Genomic DNA, 26,135 nt, shown 5'->3' with positions numbered 1-26,135 from the left:
AAACTTTGCTTGTTAGAAAAGAATTGTTGCACTTTTGCATGAAAGTGATAAACATTTCTACTTCACTGAGCTTGTAATCTTGTCTGGATTGTTGATCTGTTGGGAAATTAAATCAGTTAATTTAAGCTCCTCCCACTAACGATCGCCTTAAACGATTACATTTAGCCCCTTCCCTTTAGATTTCACTTTTAATCTACAGGTTTCTGAAATGTTTGGAGTGAACCTGTCCAAACTGTGGAGCCTGTAAATTCAGAAAAGAATGTCTGAAGTTGCTTTTACCTCCTGTCTCATCCCCTTGTTGGCTGCGTGTCTGTATGTGTGTGTCTGTGAAGATGCTAATGTGGCATCTGCACTGAGAGGTGCGATGAGGTCACTGCGTGGTGACTCGGCCGTGACTCCTCGCCCCACCGACTCGCCGCCTCTGCTGCTGCAGACACTTTTCCCAGAGAGCTGGGACTGTTGTGCCGCCGAGCACAATCTGTCACTGCAGCCGTCAGGGGTCACGGTTCAACGATGACTTTTCCCGTTCCCACCGGGCAGTTCTGCAAAGTGCCGAAGCAGCAAGACTTTCACTTTCCATTTGAAGCTCCATTGTTTTTAATCTGTAAAAGTCGGCCTGTGGTGGAGCATCGCAGTCCTACTTGTCTCCCTATTTTCTTATTCTGTCTTCTCTGGTTACGCTCCCCTTGTTTGAAAGTGGCCTATAAAGTCACTTCAAAATAGAGCTAGCGCACTGAAAGCATTTCACAGCCTGTTTGCAATTTCAAGCCCTGAAATCGACAGCCTAAGCCTAATAGTTTCCTCACAAACTGGCATTTTACACGGTTTGCTTTTGGCTTATTTAAATAAGCAGCAGGCTTCTAAACAACCTCCCATAACAACTAAAAGACATAATTTTCTCATGACAGCAGAGGTGACAACGGGCAGGAAGTTCAAGATTTAAGCTTTGAATACCAATAACTCTTAGTAAAGAATAAATATTAAAGATGAACATGATGGTGGACTCTCACAGATTAGATTTGTCCAACAGAAAATATGGAGTGTAACCATATTGTATAGAAGGTCTTGGTTCCAAAAAATAAATCCGATGAAGTAGTGCCCTAAACTTGCATTTCAACTAATGCCCAGCAGGGGGCCTTAAATCATTTGGATTACATAGAGGCGTGTTTGAAAAGTACTCTCCTCATTTGAGTTTTAACCCTGATAATTATCATTGAATGCAGTAATGGTCTCAGTCGCTAGTTTGAGTTCTTCTTCAACACAGCATCAGGCTTGGCATAGGCACGACAAATGTACAATTACATAGTTCAATATTGCAATAAAGGATATGACTGTGATAGACTGATACGAAAAAGTCAAAATAATATAAACATATAACTCCCTATTACTCTGTTTCTGTCTTTAAATAAAATATGTTTTTTTTTAAATCGCTTAATTAGGCAGTGAATTATCCAAAAAGCATGGAAATTATACTCAGACCTCCAGTGGATCGCTGGGTGAGAAATGATTGCTTGTTTTCATAAAATGTTTGTTCATATTCATTGTGATAAATTCAGACTCCTATTATTTGTTTATTGCAAACAATAAACGCATCATACTTGGCGGCTGCTATGTGTTGCGGGAAAGCTGCTACCAAGGTAACAACCAGGAAAGAGTCACTGCAAAGCGTATCGACTAGGGGCTTGGAATCTTTGAGTGTCTCACAATTCGATTCCATTTCGATTCTTTGGGTCACAGTTTGATTCAGAATCTATTTTCGATTCAAATCGATTCTGGATCCATGGATTCAAAGTCTGTTTTTGAATCAGTACATACTTCAGGATCTACTCCATCACTTGACCAAGATGGCAACTCCTCAAATGCCAAACCTGAGGATTGATAAGTTGTCTACATTGATGTGGATTGAGGCTGTGGATCAGTGGTAGAGATGGCCGTTTCTCAACAGGAAGACCAGGGGTTCGAATCCCAGCTCCTGCTGCCACATGTCGGTGTGTCCTTGGACAAGACACTTACCAAGTAGCTCCTGCTGCTTTGCGACGTATGAATGTGTATGAATAGCAGCCTCTGCCATCAGTGTATGAATGGTTGTGAGTGTGTGGTGGGAACACGCTTTGAGTAGTCAGAACTGGACTAGAAAAGCTCTTTACAAGCTCCATTCCATTTACCATTCAAGTCTTTGGAATAAAACAACAACTTTATTTTCCTTCACATATGTTATTGTTTTATTTTTGTCCCATAATTCCCTGACCAATAACCAGCTCTGGTGTTCATTAGCCATGAATAGCTGCCCAGTAAATAACGTCACAAGCCTGGGATTCAGAGATGTATTTAACTGGACCGTAAGACCGTCTGTTCTTTTTTGTCTTTTTTTGTCTTTTATTGATCGGCGAGCTGAAGATAGACAGGAAATGTGTGGAAGAGTGAGTGGGTGTAGACTTGCGCAAAGGTCATGGCCGGGACTCGAACCGTTAGACTGACGCGTTGAGGAACGAAGGGCTCTGTATATGGGGCACCTGCTCTACCAACTGAGCTAAACCAACCTCCATCCACCCTCTTTTTTTTTTTGAAACATTTTTTTAATTTAATGATTTATTTACTGGTCTTCAGCACATCTCCAGCTACCAGTACTAATTCCATACTTTTTTCATGCGGTATCCATCCTCTTCACGCAGTAGTAGAAACACTGAGAGGATGGCAGAGTGCTCGACACAAAGATGAGTCATGAGGTTACCACCACTGTTCCCTGAAAAGTAAGAGGAGTGTGTTACTTTGTTAGGCTTCTCCTGCACCACATGTAGGATCAGAAATAAAACAAGGAGTGGGTTGCTTAGCGACTGTAGGAACACTGTAGCTCATCTGGTTGCTGTGAAATGGGTCGTTTTAACATTTACAACTTGAATTCTTTCAGGCGCAAAGTTCATTCAATGTACAAGAATTTGACATTTGAACATTGCATGACAAACAACAATCAGCAGCATTGTTAAAGTTGGTGTACAAATGAGGATTTGGTGCCCAAAATATCACTTAAATCAACCTCTATTTACAGATATGTGGAGGCTTACAGAATCTGTAGGCAGATAACACTTTTCTGGTTTTGGAAGGGTTTCTGTTTGTAGTCAGAGTAGTGTTGTCTGTAAGTGTGGAGCGCGAAAGAGGTGTGACTCATCGTCTTTAATGCAATATAGAAACCTATTGGTGTCTATCTGACGGATAATGATTGAATTAATATCCATAAGAAGATATCTTCTTGCAAGTGCAACCAACAATTTGCGATCTTACGTATGGTACCCAACTAGTGCTCGCACAATTCATCGCATTGTTATCATTATCGTGATATGAGCCTTAGCAATAAACACATTGTGAAAGTCTGAATTAATGGTGATTAATCAAAAACAACAACATTTAATGTGGTCAAGCGATGCTTTCCCACTCATCATGTGTACACTTAACCACTTCTGATGCAGTCAGATGAAGCTAAATCTAACCATCTGCTAATCTGGGATTAATGAGTGCCAATTTGTGTTTATACGCACTCTTCACTTTTGTGTATTTATCCCAATTCATATCGTTATCCCATCACTGAATAATGTCATGGCACGTTGTTTATTATTCTCATATCCTGGAGGCCTATTCTCAACAGAAACAACAAAGGAAGGTCCGACAGAAACATTAACCAAATAATGATTTCATTATTGTAAGAGCCTGGAGCCACGATGGAGTCACAAAAAGAGGTCAAGGAACTAACCAATCCAGAAAGGGCCCTAAAAGCAGAAAAAGATGGACTAGGTCATACACATTTGGATGTATTCTTTTGTACATATTTCTATATATTTTAAGACCAATTGTTAAGCTAAATGTAGGTTTGTTATCCAAATAGGGTGAAACCTCTTGGGACCATGAATACTCATTTCATAAATAAAACAGACTATTCAAGATACCTTCAGAGTCTAAAGTGTTGGTCTAAGTCTAATTTTGGCCTGATGGTCGCGCTACAGGCCAGGACAGGAAGTCACTGAAGGTATCATCATCTGGGGACCATGAATATTTGATTTTATTATTATTCCAGTGAGGTCATTATTAAGATATTTTGCTCTGGAAGTGGCAGTGTTTGGTGGACTAAAAATTTCAACGAGGAATATAATTATAAATGATGGTTCCCATGACAACAACACTTATTTGCAAGGATTCTTTCACTGTTGAAAACTCCAGGATAACGACAGCCACGAACATCCATCTGGCAGTGAGTCCCACACGTTTATTTATAATCTCCCAGAATGCCTCAGGGCAGGTTAAATGCTTCCTCCTATCACAGCTTCGGTCCTCTCTGCTATCCCCCCTCTCGGAAATTTCATTTTTGCTCACTTTGAATCCGCGCTGACCCTCTACTCTAACCGGTTACGCCCCCGGCCCCCCAGCTCAGACTGTCATGAATCATTTAAGCCGTGTTTGAGGACTCCTAGTTGACAGGCCACATATCGGGGAGACACACGCTGATCCCTTTAAGCCTGTTACGGTTAACCAGTGTTGGACCATGAGCGAGTGCATTGATGTGGGTTGTGTGAAAAGTTTTAGGGTCTAGAAAAGGAAACAAAAACTAACAATGACTGTTTGTTGTATCAATAAGTCAGCTACCCAACAATTTAAGTTTACTTTAAAGGATCAATATGTAATAACAGGAAATATGGTGATTCGTTTCAGTTAATCATGGTGTAAATACATGCCGAACCACATTTAGCACAAACGTTTTGACGTTTTTTTGCTTCTCTTTTTCGACGTCTGTAGCTGAAGAAGAGAGGTGTACAAAAACGGCTGATGAATGACAACAAAGAGCAAATCCAACATGATGAAACATGTTAAACTGTCTTACTAACCTCAACAAAACTGACGCACTAATGACAAATTGTTGGCATTTAAAGAAATATATAAACTGGCTATACATGATGGTTACACACAACACATAAAAAAATAAATAGTTTGCTCCTGACATCGTTTTTACAATGTCAATATTGGCAAAATAACTTGGCATTCAACCCTCCCTTGGTGTGGCAGGTATTTGGCTTGGAGGTCAGATATCTGTTTACAGAGATAAATAAATGGTCGTCAAATGACCTCCAATGTGAGCTGGGATGTGAAGATGGTGGATTGTGGTCAGTCTGCTTTTGTATTCCATACAGACGATTTATACTGCATGAAGAGAATCGCTGTGACGATCTCCTCGCCATATGTTCCCAGACTCGCACAAAAACTAGAAAATTACACCAACCAAACAGAACTCAAGGCAACTAAACACATGTATTGGTCATTTGACATTTTGTTAAGCAAATACCGTTGGTTTTGAAATCAAATTAAACTTTCTTGTTTGAATATAAACAGCTAAAATTAGTAGAAATACCAAAATGCCATCACACAACGTCTGTGAATCGCTGCCAACTAAAAGTTTTTCCAAGTTTTAAGTAGTGACCCCCTGTGGGCATCCCCATCGTGGCCTCCAATTTCCCACGCTTCTTAAAATAAATACACATGGCCTACATTTCTATCCACACTGAGACAGAATTTACAGGAGGCAGGTTCATGAAGGGGTTACCTGAGGAACACATCTCTAATTCAGAGGTTTTGCACAAGTACGCCTCACTTTATCGTCGCTCATCCTCGTTAAAAATCAGCAAAAACAATTGGTTTGGGAATCAGAATTGTTACTTTATCACCGCAGACACTACTCTGTGTCCTTAACCAATTAGCCGTCAGTTCTAACGCGATGTGATGTGAAAAGTCACACAACAACACTCAGGGTATGTGATAGATTCAACGGCTTCACAGTCACAATGCCACAAAGACAAAAGGGAGAAACATGTAACAATCTGAGAGCAGCAGGAAGGAGAAGCTGCGTCCTCAAAAGCTGAATCTTTGTCAGTTACAAGATTTTCTTTAGAATGTAGAATAAGTTACACACGCTGTACATCGGCATCAGGGGTCTACTCTGGTATTATTCTGCTCCTTCCCCATCATTAAGGGACAAAACCTGTGATTACTGCTGAGCCAGAGTCCTGTTTGCTGTATACAGATGAGTTCAAGGCAAGAAGGAAGGAAAAGGAACTGGAGGATTGTGCCGATCGGCCAATATCCAGTGACCATCGGTATGGGATATTTTATCGCAGATATGCGCCGATATTACCAGATTTATTGACCAATCAAATATCATTTCATTTGAGTTTGAGTGTATTAAACTAGCAGTTCTCCGTCACCAGCAGAGGGCGCTATTTGGATTACAAGAAGCATTATCACTATCCAGAGCAAGGGATGGGCAAACTTTGGTCAAAGCAAGGGCCACATTCATTTAATTCTCACTGCCAGGGGGCCAAATTGTAGTTTCCAAAAAATGATTACAGTCAATCATGTCTCAAATTTAACTCAACATATACCAGTGATCAAATATTATTATGGACATATTCTTGTTTTCATGATTTCATGGCAGATTTGTCATGTTTTCTTCATGTTTCTAATTAATTGATGTGTAAAAATTGACCTGAGGGCCACGCTGAGGATTGATGATGGCCGCCAGTTGCCCTACCCCTGCTCCACAGTGTCAAGTGGTTATGCACGTACATGAGCAGTTACTCTCCAGTTGAGTGACCATCTTGTCTTCGTTGTACGGAAAATCTTTTCCACAAGTTTCTTAAAACTGCATATCGAGGGGTAAACGAAATAAATGTGTACATTTATATCCATCTATCTCTACAGATTTCAAAGATCTAAGAAAGAAATCAGCCGATAAATCAGTTTCAGATTTTTTCACTCCCCAATATCGGTATCGGCCCAGAAAATCCTGTATCGGTCGGGCCCTAGACAGCGTCATCCTTTTTATTGGTGTTAATAGCCTCAAACAAGAAACCTTTACCACACAAGAAAATCATAAATACTTTGATAACCCATCGTGTTCCTTTTTTTTTTTTTGCATGTCCTCTATTTGTGTCTCTTTATGCTATTCACCGTTACCTCCAAAATCTCTTATCACCAATGTAAGCCCAGTGGCAGTAACAGAGAGCGAGAGTCCCGCGGTCTCCTCTGTGGTGAAGAGAGAACCAGGAGCCGAAGCCTTAAAGGATTTAATGGCTTCTGATGTGCTCCGGAGAGCACAGCGAGAAAGCCGCTTAGAGCGTTGTTGAGAAGGTGGAGAATGTGCCAGTGGTGTGAAGATAGTGATTTTCAGCAGACAGCTCCTTATCTGTCCAATGGGATCAAGCGGTTACAAAGAGGGCTGAGCTGGCAGTCAGTGGCCCTGTGACTGTAATTTCCACTGCTTGTTGTGTGCCATTATTCTGTCCGTTATCTGGCAATTTTCTGTAATTTGACTTAAGCCCTGCTAGTTTTCTCTGTTAGAGCTTTGTGATGAGGGGTGGGCACATAAGCATATTACCCAGGGAGGGAATCCCGGACTCCCTAGCTCTTCAATCCTGTAGCCGGAAGGCATATTACATCACACATTATGGTGTTATTTCTCGAGACGAGAAGCATCTGCTGTGATAAAACGCCTTCAGGCAAAACACTGAAGCCTCTGACTCAAGTTTTCAAAGTTTTCTAGTTTACTGTCAACAAATCCCATGCAGAGAATCAAAGCAACTGTTAATTAATCCTCCCCAGTTCCCTTTTTTTAATTGAATTATTAATGAATTTTGTACTGAAAGTATAGCAATACTTTTTGAAAGCTGATTATTTGTATCTTCACTCTGCAGTTACTTTAGCTTCTTTAAGCTTATTGTTTTGGTTTTGAAGTCTTGCACTGTACAGTTTTGCTTCAATCTCATTGATCTCTTCCTTTTTTCCAGTAACAGATAAGAAAAAAAATGACCTGTCCCGCAGCAAAAAGCAGACTGGAAAAAGTTAGCGACTAGCTGGTGAATGTAATGTAGCATGAGCAGCTAACGAGCTACCTATTTCCCTAAAAAGAGTTTGTGTAAACATGGGCTGCGATTAATCATAAAGTTATTACATCACAATAAAATGTTGTTGTTATAAAGTACTTCAGTGGTTTTAAAATACACTGGCCTGAATATAGTGGGCATGCGCCATGTGTGTCTTGTGTTTCCGGTAGGTTTTGATTCCATCGTATTGCGCCACACTGAAACTTATTTTAAATGTTTATGCAACAATGTAAGCTGATGTAAAGTTCGCTATCAGCACTATTGTTGCAAAGGGGTGGACATTTCCAAAAGCTGGGGAATTTTGGAAATATTACAAATCGGGAACTCCATAATATCATCAAAACTTACTTCACTTTATGTAGTCCACGGGCTAAAATGTGTGGCTTCAACCGTCTTGTGCTCTGGGCTCAAAAGTGTGGTCCAGGGTTCTAGAAATAATCTGTGCATGTGATGGAGGAATAGCATACATATTCACATGTACTTGCATGAAATCTGGTGGTTTTAGTCAAGATTATGCTAAAACATATTTTACCCAGCTATATTGAAGTTCCCTGTTGAGGGCCAACCACAAATTCAGTAAATTCCCGGTTTATTCCCGTTCATTCCCATAAATTCCCGTTAATTCCCATGAACAGTTTCCAACCTGAAAAAATTCAATCCATTGCACGAATGGTTGTCTAGAAACTCCACTAACACACACGCAGACACACACACACAGACACACACACACACACACACAGATTCCTGGATTTAAAGATAGATACTGCTACGGCATCCCCGCTGATAACACCCTCTGGCTCCTCCAGAAGTCAGGTTCTTTGATCTGACTTCAGCTACTCTCCTGCAGATGCTCAGACAGAAGCTACAGCTTTAGCTCCACATAAAAACTTCCTGATGGTAAACGTCTCACTACATTAACTTGTCGAGAGAAAACATTTGCCCCACTTCCTCTTCCTCCTGCTGCCGGCCTTTTTTGAAGACCCTCCTTCTCTTACACTACAAGAGCACGAACATCAGGCACATCCGCCTGAGCGTTGACGCCTCACTAAGAAATGCACTTTTATCTCATCCCAGCTCCATTTACCAGGAGTGCAGCCTACTTTTAATCAGGTTTAAGGGTTTCTCTCCCCCCTCCCCCCCTCCCCCTCTCTGCTAGCATGTTGGCGTCATTGCAGTGTGATAGCTAATCTGTTTGAATGTCTCTCCTCTGCCACGCTGGGTTCCTCTTGTTATATAACTGTTTTCTTTCCTCCCAGCAGCCTCAATCTGCTTCACAAAGAAATGAGCTGTGAATCATTGCTCTGCAACTTTGCATCATCACTCCTGTGACACTGTAAAAAAAAAAAAAAAAAAAAAATTGCCAGAGGTTTCTTCAACCCCCCCCCCCCCCTGTGTGGGTAACCTAATCCTATGCTAATCAGGTTAAGCGGATTCAGAATGCATCAGAAATTAAATGTATGTGCGTCAAAGTAGAACTACACAAGTGAAGATTCTTTCAATTAACTCGATTTACGATCAGAAAGCTGCTGTTTGTTGCATTTTGACACATACCTGCTTGGATTCTTTTGGCAGCACAACAAGCGTCATCGACAACATTGAAGTTGTCTCTCAATTCAGCGGGAGCGTCCTTTCAAAGGACCCAGCCGTCGTAGCCACAGAGCGCTCAGGCAGAACTGAGCTGAGAGGATCTGGTCTCCATTTAAGTCACCGACTGTCCCCGCCCTCACACTTTTATTTCTAAGCACCGCCCCTGTCGCCTAGTAACCTCAACGGCATCACTGGAACTGGCCAACACAAGCTAACATCACATACATCTATAATTTGAAGTCGAAAGGACGCTTCTTTTTCAATGTTAGTATTGGTAGATATCCAAAAGTGTGTTACACGGCTACTTGAGAGTTGGCCCTGGGAAAAGAAGGACGCCTCTGTCGCAGCTTTGGAAAATGGGACAGCCTACGACTTGCCGCTGTGATGCAATCAGCCTTAGAATGTAGCCTTCAAAGGATGCCGCTCCTGGATCGGGGCACAGATACCCAGGAACAGAACACAGAGGCAGGTAACTGGTGCAATGAATAATTTCTTCACTGTACATGAAACGAGTAGATGAGCCTCCCGGTCTGGTGGATGCCGGGGAGTGGAGCAGAGCAGAGGAAGGGAGATGAGTTGGCGGGGGGGGGGGAGCGTGAGTCCAGAGGTTCATGTGAGTGCTGATTCAGGTGGAATCCCAAAAAGTACATGAGTGGAATGGAGAGGGAGTTTGGTTGAGCACAGGTGTAAGCAAAAGAGAGCAGGTTTGACCTAATCATACACAACAGGTACGAGATTTTGCTCTAATGGTTACTTGTCTATAATCTAGCAGCATGGTCGATTTGAAGCTCTGTATTTCTTTTTTTTTAGCAGAGTGATTGGAGATGGCTTGCAGCTGCAGGAAAACCTCTGCACACCTGACCCCACTCCTGTGATCAAGCACTCACACACACACACACACACACAAACTCACACACACACACACACACACACACACACACACACACACACACACACACACACACACACACACACACACACACACACACACACACACACACGCACACACACACACACGCACACACACACGCACAGAGCGAGTGGGAGCTTAAACCGTGCATGGATGAGGCAAAGGGCATCACTTTTTAGAGTTTGCACTCCATTATCCAGAAAAAAAAAGTTGTAACAGTAACTTTCTCAGATGTCCGGCCAAAATGTTCTCCTGTAGCTTTACTATTTGTTCCAACAAACCCCTGAGAAAAATGTCTTGACCCTTTAAATGTCAGCTTCTGTTGATTTTTTTTTGATTTTTTAACAACAATACTGTGATTTAAAAAGGTTGACAAAAGCTGTTAGCGTCAACCAGTAAATTGAAGCTGGGGGCCATACATTCAGAAAGACCCCATAAAGCTTTTTTTTTGTGCAGAGTGGAACTGCAGATTTGTGTGATAATTATCTGTGGGGTTTTGAGTAATGCAGGGTACACACGACAAGTTAATCTGCTGATTTTGCGCCTCCTTTTCCTCTTTTTTTGATGGTTTGAATGATTATCTTTCCAGATGTTCCTCTGGTTTCAGGTGTGTTAAGAGCATGGCTGTCAGGGTAAACAAGTTGACACATTCATTTAAAAAAAAGAAGCTATTTTGCCCCTTAAGGCGCACCGTAGCTGAGCCACAGCACTGACCGCAGCGTTTACCTGTTGCCATAGTGATGGAAGCTAATGGTTCATTTCACTTAAAAAAAGTCCCAGACAGCTCAGTTGACAAGTCAAAAGTAATATCCACCTGGGGACATCAAACATGTCACAATTTTTACAGTTACCTTTTGCTGTTTTCAATTACTTTTCAATCTGGAAGTTCCTTATTTTCTTTCAAAATAAAACCAAATTTGTATCCAAATAGGAAGTAAAGTACCCTATGCTCAAGACAGGACAAAAATACAAAATAAAAGCATCACAAAAACTATTTTAACATGCAAAATAATGGAATTTCAGACATGTGATTAGCTATTAAAATTCTTCAATTAATGTGTGTTTTTTTTTAAAAATTAATCCCTAGTTAAGGTTGATCCAATTGCTTGTAGAAACGTTGATGCTGCACCTGTGTTTTATGTTCATGATACCACATCCTGTTGTGTGATGGGAACCCAGAGGACAGCCAAGCATGCTAACAGTGTCATTGAATGAAACGATAGCCAATGATGAAGCAGACTGACTGAAGAAGGAAGCGCATCATCTGCAGCGAATCATTTTTTTCTGATCTCTAGCTTGCGCTGTACCATGTTAAGCCCATGTTCACGCCGTCTCCAGAACTTCATGCATAACTTTTTTCTTTTTTTCTTTTAATTTTCAGTCAGATTTCCAGTTTTGTGAGTCTGGACTCGGTTGTTGTTGCAAGGAATGTGTTAGTGTGTGTGTGTGTGGGGGGGGGGGGGGGGGGGCTGTTTTAGTCTCGTTGCTGTCCACATAATATAGACACATCACTGTTCAATCATAACATTATTATCTGTCATCTGAGGTCTCTTACTGTATATTTTCTACATCTTGTCTTTAGATTAAATCCAGAACCTTTGTTTCCTGTCTAGGATATCCAGCATTCTTCCCCCTCACCTCCTCTGGCCTGACTGACCCACCAGCCCACCACCATGAACTACCTCCGCCGGCGCCTGTCAGACAGCAGCTTTGTGGCCAACCTCCCCAACGGCTACATGATGGATCTGCAGAGGCCGACCCCTCCAGGTTCATCCACCTCCTCTCCCGCCTCCCCGGCCACAGAGAGACGGCAGCCCCCGAGCCTCCCGACTCAGACCCAGAGCTCTGCCTCGGCCCCGGCCCCGGCCCCTGCCCCGGCTCCGACCGCAGCCCCGACCCCGGCCCCGGCCCCGGCCTCCTCTGGGGGCGGAGGGGGCTTCCTCAGCTCCTTCTCCAGCGTGGTGAAGAGCGCTCAGATGGCCCAGAACGTTGCTGCCGCTGCGCACGCCAAAGCAGCTGCAGCGGCTGCCGAGGGGAACAGTCAGCCACCCAAACCTGTGGTACGCAAACCCAAGATCCTGCTGGTCATCGATGATCAGCACACAGACTGGTGAGTGGCACTTTGATGGTGTTACGGTGTGGGTGGGATGAAAAAAAGATGTATTTTAAACGTGTGCTGTAGCTTTTCCCAGAAGATAAATTCACTGATGTGCACTAGAATGACTTAAAATGAGTCTCAAACAGTTGTGGTTCATTTCATAAAAGGATGCAGTTCATTGAAATTGTACCTCCAATGACTAATACACAATGGATCAGTTCAACTAACGAGCTGATTTTACTGACTGGACATTATATGACTACAATTCTGCAACATGAAGAGGAGAACTATGCCAATTTGGTAAGGTATTGTGTTTTAAAGAGTGTTGCATTGCGTACTTTATAACTTGGGAATTTATTTTCAGATCAGTATCTAGAAAATATTTTCTACTTCATTCAAAGAAGAATTTCCAGTTTTTGAGAATCAGGGATATTTCTTTACTCTGAGAGTTAGATGTAGAGATGTAACCCAAACCCATGCACTCATGCGGGACAGCATATTAACCAGCAGAGGGCACTGTCTGCTTTTGTCTTTTTCTTGTTCGATGTCAGTAGCTGAAGAAGAGAGGCTGCAGACATGGAGGAGATTTTAGATAGTACTGATGAGACAGCTTTCTGTGTGCAGCACCGGAGTACAAGACCAATTTCCCTTAGGGGACAAAGTGTGCATCATATCATATCACGTTGAATCATAATGCGTGGTATTGAATCGTGTTGTATCGTATCATATAATATCGTTATTGTATTGTGTCATGTTGAGTCTTGTCGTATCGTAGGGTTAGGGTTGCCTCACCTTCAACACTGCGTTCTTTGCTCCTGGGTTTTTCCAGGCTCTTTTGAAATGAAACACCTGCTCTGGTTCAGTAGAAAAGGATGGGACATCTGCATGTTTATGATAGACTCTTTATTGGCCTCGAGGTTCACGGGTTATACTCTGTGCTGGGATTAAAAATTGCCATGGTAACAGGCGGAGGGTCTCTTGCTCTGGAGATGACAGAAAAATAAACGAGCGTTAACGAGAAGAGACGGGATCATGATTCAGGAGCAGCACACACGTGCGTGTTAGAGGCTGATATCTGCACACTGTGGGAGAATTGATTTCATGCAGGAGAGGCGTGCAGCGGCCAGTTTATCATGTTTGTCTTCCTGAATCAATAACCCATTCTTCCATTATATGAATTGTTATTCTGTTGCCTGACATTTGCTGGTAAATCGCCCTCAGTGAAGCTGTTATTAGCTGTTTCCAGCCCTTTGAATTGATGTGCACAATTAGCCAGGATCATTTTGCACCAGAGCATCTGTTTCTGAGGCTCTCCAGGGGTGGGGAAAAGGATGAGGTCTAAAAGTGATCTCTAAATTAAAGCCCTCCCGCTGTCAGCCGCCATGATTGCTCTCCATATTCTGAAAAGCAGGGCCGCCTCTTTTCTTTAATCCGTCTGGCTGAAATCCCAAAAATGCCTGTTCATCCTGACGTCCTGGTGGTTTCTGGAGTGAGTCTGTCAAGAGATTTATCCTCCCTCTGAGGCATCGAGGCCCACTGCCACTCTCAGAGGCACCATCCTCACTCTTAAGAGAACAGCAGTATTTATTATTCACCTAAACAAACTCGGTTACATATATACAGAGAGAGAATACAGGCGGCTTTGAAAAGGTAATGGAATTTTTGGGGCTGGTTTCGATATTGGGGAGTGAAAAAATCTGATCGATATATTGGCCGATATCTTTCTTAGATCTATGTTGGATCTGTAGAGATATGGAATCATATTTGTGCCAAAAAAAATCAAACAAAACTTCTTAAATTTCAAACAAAAAACAAGACTTTGAGAGAAATGTAATCTCACTCAAGCAAAAAAAATTTACTTGCAATTAAAATATTTGTGTAATGGTGTAAATAATACACCTTTTTTACTTTTCTTATCATCCGTCCTTTTGTTTACAGTTCCCTCTTTTTCTTTCTCACTGATCAGACTTTTGCTCTCACTGTCAGCTTTCTCGTTTGCGCTGCCTGACTATTTGTTTGCGATTCTGGCACAAACCTCTCGAGTGTGGGTCCCCATTGGCTAATGAGTTTTTGAGTGACAGGTCAATGCCCCGGACGTTCCAGGAAAAGGACTGATGATAAGAAAAGTAAAAGGCTGATTATTTACACAATTAAACAAATATTTTCATTGCAAGTATTTTTTGTTTTTTGCTTGAGTGAGATTACATTTCAAAGTCTTGTTTTTTGTTTGCAATTTAAGAAGTTTTGTTTGATTTTTTTGGTACAAATATGATTCCATATAGCGATTGATAGATATAGATAAACATTTATTGTGTTGATCCCTCAAAAGCAGTTATCGAACACTTGTGGAAAAGATATACAGCATGACTTAGACAAGATGGTCGCTAAACTGGAAAGTAACTGTGCATGTACGTGCATCACCGCTTGACACTCTGGAGGGCGATAATGCTTGATATCCATATAGCGCACTCTGCTGGTGACAGCCGGAAAGATAACTGCTAGTCTAATACAACGATACTCAAATTAAATGCTGTTTGACTGGTAAATAAATCTAGTAATATCGGTGCATATCTATGATAAAAGTAGCCGATACTGATAATCACTGGATATGCTAATATCGGCCGATATTATCGGCTGGTAGATTTATCGGTCGGGCTCTAGTTAAAAGAAGGTTATATTATCCAAAGGACTCTGATTATATGCAAGCTTGAAACTGAATACAGCAATACCTGCACTGTATAATCCAATCCACTGCAACAGCTCAGATATAAATGTCACCTTTGTGTTACTGTTCAGCCTTCTTTTCAAGCTGTGACTAAAATATGTTGTTTGATTAGATTCCGTCATTTCCACGGCCGTCTAGATTATGTAATAAGATTCATAATAGTGTTATTCATTTTCTTTTAGCTCACTATTGTGACCTAGTTAAATGACGGTAGATACGTGTCTATGTGAAGGAGAAGACAAATCTAAATACAGGGTCATACAACTTGTAAACACTACAAAGATCATAAGAGCATAGTGCATTTTTATTCAGTCTTTTATTCAATATGTTCAGTCTTTAAGAAGTCAATTCATATTTGTTACTGTGAGTTTGATAAACCACATTTGATTTATAAAACTCCTATTTCAATACTTTTATTGTTTTCAAAACTTGTTTAACGTGCAAGTCAACCTGTTCCTTTTCTGGCCACTGGGGGGCACTGTAGTTCAACTTCACAGGCCTCACACAGACCTGCTCATCAGTCGTCCTCTTGCTTTGATTTCTCTGAGCAGGATTGAAGGACTTGGGCCAGCAGATGGTGATGTTTCATAGGCTCTGAGGTTTATGTGGAACAGTCCTCCTGTGTCGAACAATTAGCATTGCACCGTTTGAGCTCGCAGATGTTCTGTTATCAACAGGGTCTCTTGTGAGAGAAAGCTAAATATAAGCCAAGAACACATTATGACATAACATATCTTCACACTGAAATGTCTAATATATTCAGTAAATGAATGTTAGGCTGCAGAAAGACCAAAGCTTTAGGGTTCTGGTAAAGTGTGACAATTCAAAATTAAGGAAAGAAAATGTCAGATCAAATCTTCACATCACACCGAAGGAGACCAATACCATCCCTCAAGTGAAAAATCTAACTCGGCACAGACCAGGACCCTGCTTTTAGTTTTTCTCATCATTTTGGTTTTTATTTACAGCCTAGTTTGTGACAAGTCTGGGATGTCATCCTTCAGGTGTTCACACCTTTGCCATTCATTAAAAGGCTGATAGAAGGATGGAATCAGTTAAAACACAGCTTATGGAGGTCATTTAGTTACTTACAGTGGAGATTGTAGAGTCTGTTGGGGACTTCGGCATAAATCAATTGGGGGCACTCTAATCAGCGTTCATCACCATCATGTCTGCCAATCTCCCAACGCTTACTCTTCTTCCTCTTGTTTCTTTTTTCTCTCCTATAGATGGATAATTCCTCTTCATTTTTCTTTGTTGACTGTCATTGACAAATTTTGGTTTTCACAGTAATACTGCATGCAATGCTCAGCAGGGCAACGAGACTGAGTGCTGTCAGATCGTACCCCCTTAGGGAGGTTTCCTACTGTCGTTGCAAAATTTGCAAATTTTTTCGGCCACTGCCTTGGTTTTTGGGCCCCCCTATTGGTCTGGGGCCCCAAGCAGTTGCCTGCCTAGCATGTTGACAAGCCGCACCTCTGGTCCCTTAGACTTTAGAGTTGTAACGATTTGCATTGAAAATGGCGCTTCTCCTCGAGAGGCCTTGAGGCCATGAGTTACGTTTTCTGATGATATATCGATTGCTGATATCCATCCAAGAAACATTATCACTCCTATTAAGTAATCCTATACTGATACTATGTATGTATGTATGTACTATAGTATGATACTGTGATACTTGTACATCCAGGGGAACATTAAATAATTCTGCTTTCTTTTTGTGATGTCACTGTTCCAGAATGAATGAATAATAACAATAATAATAATAATTATAATTATAAGCTTTATTTATAAAGCACTTTTCAAAACAGGGTTACAAAGTGCTTTACAAAAATGAAAATAAAATAGAGAAATGTAAGGAGGACAAGGATTCAAAATGTGAGAGATTAAACAACAGGAGTTCCACAAATGATAGAAATAAAAAGGAAATGAAACCATTTAAACCAGTAAGGCAATCAAAGACGAAAGGGGATTAAACATTGTAAAAGAATACATTAAAAAGATTAATAGATCAAAGATTCAAACAAAGGAAACAGATTCAAACTCTGAAAAGAAAAGAGAGACCTTTAGCGTCGGTGATGTCAACCAAAGTGGTAGGCTGAGATAGTCGGTCAGTCACTGAATCAAGAACTCTTTAATACAGAAATCTTTTACATGTAGAAGAACGTACTTGTTTGATAACATTATTCTTCACACAAAAAAATGTATTAAACTTTGGAGGTGTTTCCCATTCACTTCAGTTCAGGTCCAATCCTTATTAGGAATTACATTTACAATGACATCCCAATCTGTGCAAAGAGTGACTTTAAATCTGAGACATTTCTCTTAAACTTTAAGTGTTAAAGATAAAGAAGTCAGTGAGGTCTGACTCTGAAAGGTGCAGGTAGAGCATGAAGCAGCAGCTCCTCGGTTAAAGCTTAACCCCCGAGACAAGAACAACTCGTTAAAAAAAAAAAAAAGACCAAATATTTGGCTGCTGCTTTGGCAACCTGTCTGTGTGTGATGTTAAACCTGCCTTTAAGCAGCTGAGCCCTGTTGTTGATTCACGGATCTCGAGGAAAGACGGCGTAATGTATTCTGTTTGGCTGTGTAAATCTCTGCCATGACCAGATAAAAGTTTTTATCACCCTTTACGGCCTTGTAGTGGATTCACTGCACGGCCTGGAAAGCCCCCTAGTGGTGTTTCTTGAGTCTCCCAGCAGTTACTTTTCTAAACAGATGTGCTGTTCTTTTCATGCATTTCCATCAATCAACTTTGATTTCATCTTGTGGTCACTGGTTTTACTGGGGCCACAGAAGCCAACAAAACGATTCATCAGGAGGACAAACTCTGGCAGTCCGCTGAAGCCAAAGCACAACTTTACTTTATTGCTCTGGCAAATGTCCACCAGATGAGTACAATAAACTTTATATTCACCACTACATATTCTCTCTGTATCTGGAGCAACCGTGAAACAGCCTACCACGCTCAGTCAGGGAGTCATCCAGCTACGCAGCTTTAAAGGTCACATATTTTGCAAAATCCTCTTCACCATGTTTTTCTAACACTCATGTGTCCCTATAGTCTGTCTACAAACCCCACAATGATGAGAAAAGTCCATCCTCTCCGTCTTCTGCCTGCTCCACTTTTCAGAAAATGTGTGCTCAAACAGGCCGTTCGGAGAGTTTCCCTTCATGACATCACAAAGGGCAGTAACCCCTCCCCCAGGTGGGTGACACTCCCACAGCTAGGTGTTTGTTCTGCCCTCTGAGTCTGCCTTCTCACCGTAAACAATAGGACATGGAGCGAGAAAGACCGAGACACCCGAGCCCTTCCAGAGAGGGGGCGTGGTCAGACACAGCTCATTTACATATTTAAAGGTACAGACACAGAAACAGCCTGTTCTGAGCAGGGCTGAAATAGAGGGGTTTATAGACATGGTCAAATACAGGATCAGAGTGGATTTAGAACAAAAAACTTCACAGACATGTTTTGAGGAGCTCTGAGACTTATTTAAAATTAGGATAATATGTGACAGTTAAAGGGTCATCTGAAGATGCAGCTTTGAGACCATGATTTGTGACCATGTCTAACCATAGTGGGTACAAATATAAATCTATGTTTTCTAACACTGGTTGGTGTGAATAAACAACAAAAGAAGTCTAATGTTTGTTTTTATGGCAAATTACCAAATTATTTGTCAAATAAATCATACCATGATGTCCAAGGACAATGTCCTCATTGCAAACATAGTGACTGTGGAGGCAAATAGTTTGGTTATAATCAAGGAGCACAAAGCCACTTTAGCATCAACTCTTTTACCTCTGTTTTGGGCTCCACCATCTCATCAGGGCAAATGTTTACGTTTTTTCACCAGCTAGCTCTGAACTTTGTCTGACAAGTATTGTCTGGCATGTTGTATACAGTAATCTAAAGCTATAATATGCAACACTTTAAACAATTTAGCAGATATGAAATGTTTCCTTACTAAATATATCGTTGAGTAATGACTTGAAAAAAAAAAGTGAAACATCCTGTGGGTTTGTTGTTCTCAGCTCTGTGTCCACACTGATGGGATGCCACCTGTTTCAGCTTTTTGGATGTTTCTCTCAAAGGCTCAAACATGTTTCATACATTATTTTTGAATTGATGCTCTTCCTTCTCCCAACATTAGCCCTGTCGCCGCATAGGGGAACATATTCGGCCGCCCCAACTATGTAGCGGCACAATGACGGAGTTTTGTTGCAAGAGTAAATTCAAGAAGAATCGACTGACTTTAAAAATACTTTTTTTTTAAACTAAAATATTTCACAGGAGTCAGATCCAGAACAACTTGGGGCTGAATATCGGAATGGAGACCAGTCCTACAACCAGCTACACTTGGTGAGAACAGTGAGGGTGGGGTCGGGGGAGGAGGGGAGGCGGTGTGCTTTGTTTTGGTCTGAGAGGCCGGCGCTAAAGAGCGACATCTACTGGACATCTACTCTAAACGTCACAAACGATACCTTTTAATACGATTCTTTTGCTAAAACAAAATCAAAACAAGTTGTTGGCCAGTAATGCAAAAAGCTGTGACACAACAATAGTGTTAAGGTTTAAAAGAGTGACTAGAACTGTCCTGACTTGAAGGCACTGTGAAGGTATCCCAGTGTCCGTCCATCCACCGCTCCCTGCTTTGGGGCTGAATTTCCTCTTGGGCATTCCAGCTGAGAGGCTGAGGTCTCTGGGGAAACATTGCTCTGTCCTGACAAGCCTGGCCTCCGGCAAAGACTGATGCACAATAGCAGTACACAGCACTGAGGCAAAGTCTCCGAGAGCATCACCAACACCGTGGACAATCCCTCCGTCTCTGCCTCTATGTCTCTTGCTCTTCCTCTCTCTCTCTCTCTCTGCAGGCCGACATGTAAGAGGTTTTTGCCAAGAGGCTGTCAGTCTGTTTGCACTGTGTTCTGAATGATATGAGCCTCTGATTGCTCAATTCGGCGGCTCTTTGGCAAAGTGTTTACTTCTTCATGTACCTCACAGAGTATGATGAGATCCTTCGGTTGCCCTGAGCCATATGAAGTGGGTTTTAATTTCATGTTTTGTCATGCAGGGAGCCCACACACTGCTGTAACATCTCAAAGATTAAAAAGCAGGAGAAAATCTCTTTTTTGGCATTCATCAGTCCTGGCTGTACTTCACAAACGGGGCAAAAGTTCACAAAGTGCAAAGTGCAGAACACGATGCAGACAAACACCACATGGAACAAAAACTTAACAACGATAGAGGTAGTCAATTACCGTATGATCTTGTTTATGCTTGAAGAGCATATTGAGGGGAGGGTCTTCTTAAATAATAATATAAAGAGAACATGTAAAACTGCTCTCTGTGACAATTCCCATGGACAAATTGTGTTATGATGTGTCTCCAAATATAAATTGGCTTAACTTGAGGGTCGATTAATCTTCCTTTTCTTACAGTATTCTATTAGTGGGAGCCCTGCAACCTTCATAGAAGAAAACATGAGCTAAACCAACATATGTAGAATGTAACCATCATGTAAAAACATGTTTCACCCCCAAAGAATCTCTTGAATAAATATGGCAGAATTGGCTCGACATCAGGTTTAGCACAGTGGCTACATATAGAAGCAGCGATAACTGTAAAACACACACTGGAGGGCCGGTCGGGTTTGTCCACATGCATGACTCATATGCTTTCTATTAGAAGTACACAAAAGTAGGAACATATTCTCATGGCAAAAAAAAAGGAATTTAGCTCCATGTTTTTATAGTGGGTGTGTGCACATCGGGGAGAAGCAAAGCCCAGACCTCTTTAGCGGAGCTTAATGTTTACATTCAACGTTATAAAGCAGTTGCTCAAACCAGAGGCCCGTCAATTAAATTGATCACTCGGGGTGACGACATGTTTTGCAATACTTTGCAATGCATACCAGTCATTTTTGTAGGGTGAGCCTGCAGGACGGCCTCGTGCTCCGTGGTGGTGGTGGTCCCGGGTGACAGAGGGCATTGCATGTCTAGAATGTAGGTCAGTCACGCTGAAGATTCACGGCTCCCAGAATGACAAAGAACGAGACTAGCTAAGGGACCCACAACTTTAAAGTCCAACAGCTGGGACATGTTAAGATCAAGACCCCCCCCCCCCCCCTCCCCCCCCATCCCCTCAGCAGCCATAATGAACCTTAATGAATGGACTTAATAAGGACAGATGTAGGGAGATGAACAGCAACAGATGCAGACATGAAGATGACAAGTCGAGGAGTAAAGACGCTTTTTTTTGACGAGAGGCTCCAACAAAAAATGCTGTGAAAGGAAAATGTTTGTGTTTGGGTGTGAGGAGGTCGAGGGGCACGTTAAATCCCAAACAGCCTGTCCCAGTAACTGAAAGGCCTCTAGCATGTAGCCTAGATCCTCAGCTACATGCAGCTCCAGCCTGAAGCCTAAGACAGATTGTTAACCGTCCCATGCCTGTTAGGGGTGAGAGTTCAAAGCCAAGTCTTAGAGAGCACTGGGACATAATATGACCATAACTACTTAAAAAGACGAGAATGAGCTTCTCAAGTCAAGAAGGCTCCACATCTTAAAGCATTGTGCCTGTCTCTGATGGATTACAATCTAAAGGGACAGGGTAAACTACACCTGCTGGGATGCAGCTCATCTTTCCCAAACAGAACGATACATTGACAACAAGAAATTTAAAATCAAAATTATCAGCAAAACCCTGATTTCAGAGCAGCGTTGTTTTAATGTTGTTGTGTTTTTTGCCACAGTTGCTGCAAGAAGGACCACAGTCTTCATACTGTACACATAACTGTTTGGTTATCCATGTGATAGAACCTGTAGATTGGGCGTTGTGGGTGACCCTGATCAACGATACCCATCTGAAAGTGTTCTGTGTTTTAAATAAAGCATTTAGAATAATAGCCAAAAGGTGACCAATCACAAGAGGGAATTTTTTGTCTGTGGTTTCATCCAATGGGTCGTTGAGGGAGGCAAGCCAGACACCAGTGACAATCACATTCTTATTACAGCAATTTCCAGGTGAGAACCCCTCCCGTGCCCCCAGCCAACCCCTCACCCTAAACCCTGTGGGTACCTTCTCGACAATTATCGACACAACTTCATAATAAACTGCCATTAACCACGGGAAATCATTTACACGATCTGGTTTTTCATGCAGTGTTTCAATAAAAACTTTATTATCCAATAGCAGCACCAAGGGAACCAAGCACATATCACCAACGGTTGAGTTTTACTCATAACAGTGAGCACTTCGCTCAGTTCTGTGGCATCTTCCCCTAAAGGAAGGATGCAAACTTTGGAGAACATATTTTGGCATTGAGCTATGAGACAAAATCAAGCATTGTTTAGATAGAAGTATTGATATAAATGAGCTGAGCTGTATATGTTAGCTCAAGCCTTTTATTGGAGTTTCTTGCTATCCCCCTGACTTGAAGGTGCAAACGTATTTGTTACAGTTTCAGTTACACTGTTGAAAGATCTGAGAAGAGGAAGCATGTGAAGACAATCACGCCTGACTGTAGTTAATGACTTTGAATATAAGACATGAGAAAAATACATTAGCAAAACCAGCCAATGAATGTGTTTAATTTTGCAATATGTGTTAAGGTCCAGCTTTAAACTCGTCAGTACATCAGAGTGTTTCTTTCTTAATGCTGCAGCTCTGGTTGTTATGGTAATAAGTCAGAACCCTCACCGGTTCAGAGTACAAAAACAAGCATAAGTGCTTTGGGGCTCCTGTATATGTTCATGTGATTGTCATATGGCTCCCAGACGTTAGTGTGAGCAGTCTTTATAACTACAATGGATGGCTTCTTTGATACTCTCATTTAAAGATGTCTGCAAGGGTTTAGGGTTACCTTGACCACATCAAAAAAATATAGATAAATAGCCTGAAGAAAAAATCCCCCACTGGGACCGTCCTTCCTTCCTTCAGGGAGTTCTCTTTATTCTAAGCTCTGTACTTCACTAATAACTCTTTGCCAAGAGATCCTGTGTACTAAAAGTGCTGCAAGTTCACATTCTTTAATTATGGAAAGTCTGAGTCATTGTTGTGTCCGCTTGTGAGGTATTTTAGAAGGTCTGTTGAAATTTCAGCCCTCATTCAATGAAATAAACAAAGGATATTTTAAGGATGTTTTGACTGCAAGGAGTCGCTGTCTTTTGGTGCCAGGGCGGGGAATTCACAAGTTCATGCACGTAAATGAATTAAAAGGTTTCAACTGTCTTTAAAATCATTTGTCATGCTGTTCCTTGACATTTCTGTCTTCTGGTTCTCTGCAGGGCAAAGTATTTTCGAGGGAAGAAGCTGAACGGAGAGTATGAGATCCGGGTGGAGCAGGTATGGTGGATTTTCATGACAATACTGCCTACTTATTCAATGTCAATGAGAATGGTCACAGCTGTGAACGTTAAAGCTGCTTCGATTATTCAGTCAGCACTGCATTAAATGATAATATGGACAACATTTTGTTTGTAGCTATTTCACGAGTAAAGCTTAACGAGGCAACGTGAGCTAACTCCAGCAAACAGTAGAGCGCAATGATGTTGATGCCATGCAACAGAGTTTATCAATCCAAAAAAATAACTACCAACTCCTTCACCTGGTGCTGTAAACATGTTTATTTCTGCTGTGTTAATGGGCATTTTTTAATGGGGGTGTATGTGACTTCTGGGGCTTCTGCAGTCAGCCTCAAGTGGACACTTAAGGAACTTCAGGGTTTTGCACTTAGCACTGGCTTTTTTTTTTCAACACCAGTTTGCTGGTTGGTTAAAAAAAAATCCCAAATAGCTGCAGCTGGTGCATTATTCTTGGGAGGGGGGGGGGGGTCTTAATTTGATAGCTTGATGCTAACACATAAAATAATTTGTCGTTAACAGGTTTATAGAATTAGCATCACAACTGCAGTAATTTTAACTTAAACAACAAAATGAATGTCCGTCTCCTTTGTACAGTCTTTAATCCTGCAGTTGGTGGTCTGTTGATATGATGATCAAATCAAGTGGGTGTGCCATGACACCTGTCACTCATTTACCTTGGGGAAATGAATGGAAGAGGATGCTACAGTGCGAGGGCTGTAAAACATAAGCATTAAGACATGTTGTGTGTGTTACTATTAGGCTGCTACTCTAGGCTGCTAAAAAAATTCAAACAATCTGTTGGTATTTGAAGAATAATTCTCTTGTTTATATTGAATAACAAAAGGAGGGCCAGCTGACCCAGACAAACTACTATACACAACTTAAAAATTGGAGAAAGCTGGAGTAAAGAAGTTGTATTACGGCCACACCTTCATATCCACAAAGCTTATTTGAAATTGGTTATCATTTAAAACTTAACTTTAAGTATAGTTTAAGAAGAACACTTAGACACAAGACTGAGATAACAAGAATGATGCCCGTCTCCTTATTTGAAAAATGTGACTTATAGCCCAGAGGTGATTAGCTTAGCTTAGCATTACGCTTTGAGGCAGAAACAGGAAACCGTATACAAACCCAAACACTAACAGTCTGCTTATTAGCACTTCTAAAGCTCACTATTTAAAATGTTAAAATCTCATTTGTTGAGTATCTACTAAAAATAAAGTTGAAAGACTAAAATGTCCCCCCTTAATCCCATTGTTCATGCTAAGCTAGGCTTTTCTAACCACTTAATAGCATTAGCCAAATACCTTACTGAAAGACGTGTCAATCCTCTTTTCTTTGGAAGGAAACAGACGCTTTTTTAAATAACACAGATTTCAATTTAATATATCAGTAATATGTGTATGGAACTTCATTTGAAGTATAACTGTGTTTAGACTATTGGTTCCCAACCTGGGGTCCAGACTCTCTGGGGCAGGGGTTCCCAAACCTTTTGGCCTGCTAGCCGCAAAGTAACGATGCTACAGACTTGGGGATGCTACATCCCTGGATGTGATTAAGGCATTTATCATTTTAGCATTTTTTAACATATTACTATCATTTCAGCATAAATCTCCCTTTACAAATATGTTGGTTTCTTTTGGCGATTTTTTTTTGCCTACATTTGATAGGACAGCTGAAGAGAGACAGGAAGTGTTGGGAGTAGAGAGTGGGTGAAGACAGTTGGATTGAGATGATGACTATAGCCTCCATACATGGGGCGCTCGTCATAACCGCTAGGCTATCTGCGCCCTCACAAATGTTTTTTTATTTGAACCACTTGTTTGCATATATTATCACAGCAATGGGTTAAATATACACTCTATAATTAGTTTTTTTTAAATAGTTTTTTCTTTGAAGGTTTCTCGGGACCCCCCTCTCAGTGTGTCGTGACCCTCCAGGGGGTCCCAACCCGCACTTTGGGAACCACTGCCATAGGGACTGTTTTTCTAATAGTTAATTAAATTTCCACATACTAACTATAATCATGATGAAACTCTTTCAGTAAGAATAAGTACGTGTAAACCTATTCAGGTATGATTTTCACATTAAAAATGATTAAATTGAAGTTAATATGTGACAGCAGTGGGTCACTTTTTAAAATACAAGTAAGGGGGCCTCTAAGGAAAAACGACTACTGTTGTAGATTATGTCTGATATACCTCAAATAACCGTTGGGTTATACATCTGGGAGTCATTGTTGGGACTGGATCTTTGAAATGCAGAGGTGGGGTTTTATGAGAGAAGGATAAAGGGACCACAAAGAGCTGGACCGGTGATTTTACGGCCTGTTTGCTCAACTCTCGACTGTTGTGGTCACATCCTCTTGTTGGGACAGGATGTGGCTGGAATAAGAATCTATTAAATGTAAACTTTCATTATATTTGTTCTTGTTGTGTCTCAGATATTGAACACCCATAAAAACAGGAGCGGAGTAAATGAGGGCCCTCAAACTGATGCTGAGAGGGACCACATGAGCCCACCAAAGCT

General features: G+C 41.3%; 1 protein-coding gene across 1 annotated transcript in view; it reads left to right on the top strand.

Moving 5' to 3' along the window:
- syn3 (synapsin III) overlaps positions 1-26,135 on the top strand; it is a 114,000-nt gene that overhangs the window by 4,259 nt on the left and 83,606 nt on the right. Inside the window, exons 2-3 of the mRNA XM_061029221.1 lie at positions 12,030-12,526; positions 23,526-23,583. Of these exons, the coding sequence (XP_060885204.1) occupies positions 12,090-12,526; positions 23,526-23,583 (495 nt within the window). The 5' untranslated portion in view covers positions 12,030-12,089. The remainder of the gene's footprint in view (positions 1-12,029; positions 12,527-23,525; positions 23,584-26,135) is intronic.

The sequence above is a fragment of the Labrus mixtus genome, chromosome 22, assembly GCF_963584025.1.
Source record: "Labrus mixtus chromosome 22, fLabMix1.1, whole genome shotgun sequence".
In the NCBI taxonomy this organism is placed as follows: Eukaryota; Metazoa; Chordata; class Actinopteri; order Labriformes; family Labridae; genus Labrus; species Labrus mixtus.
This window is presented reverse-complemented; position numbering and strand designations above follow the sequence as displayed.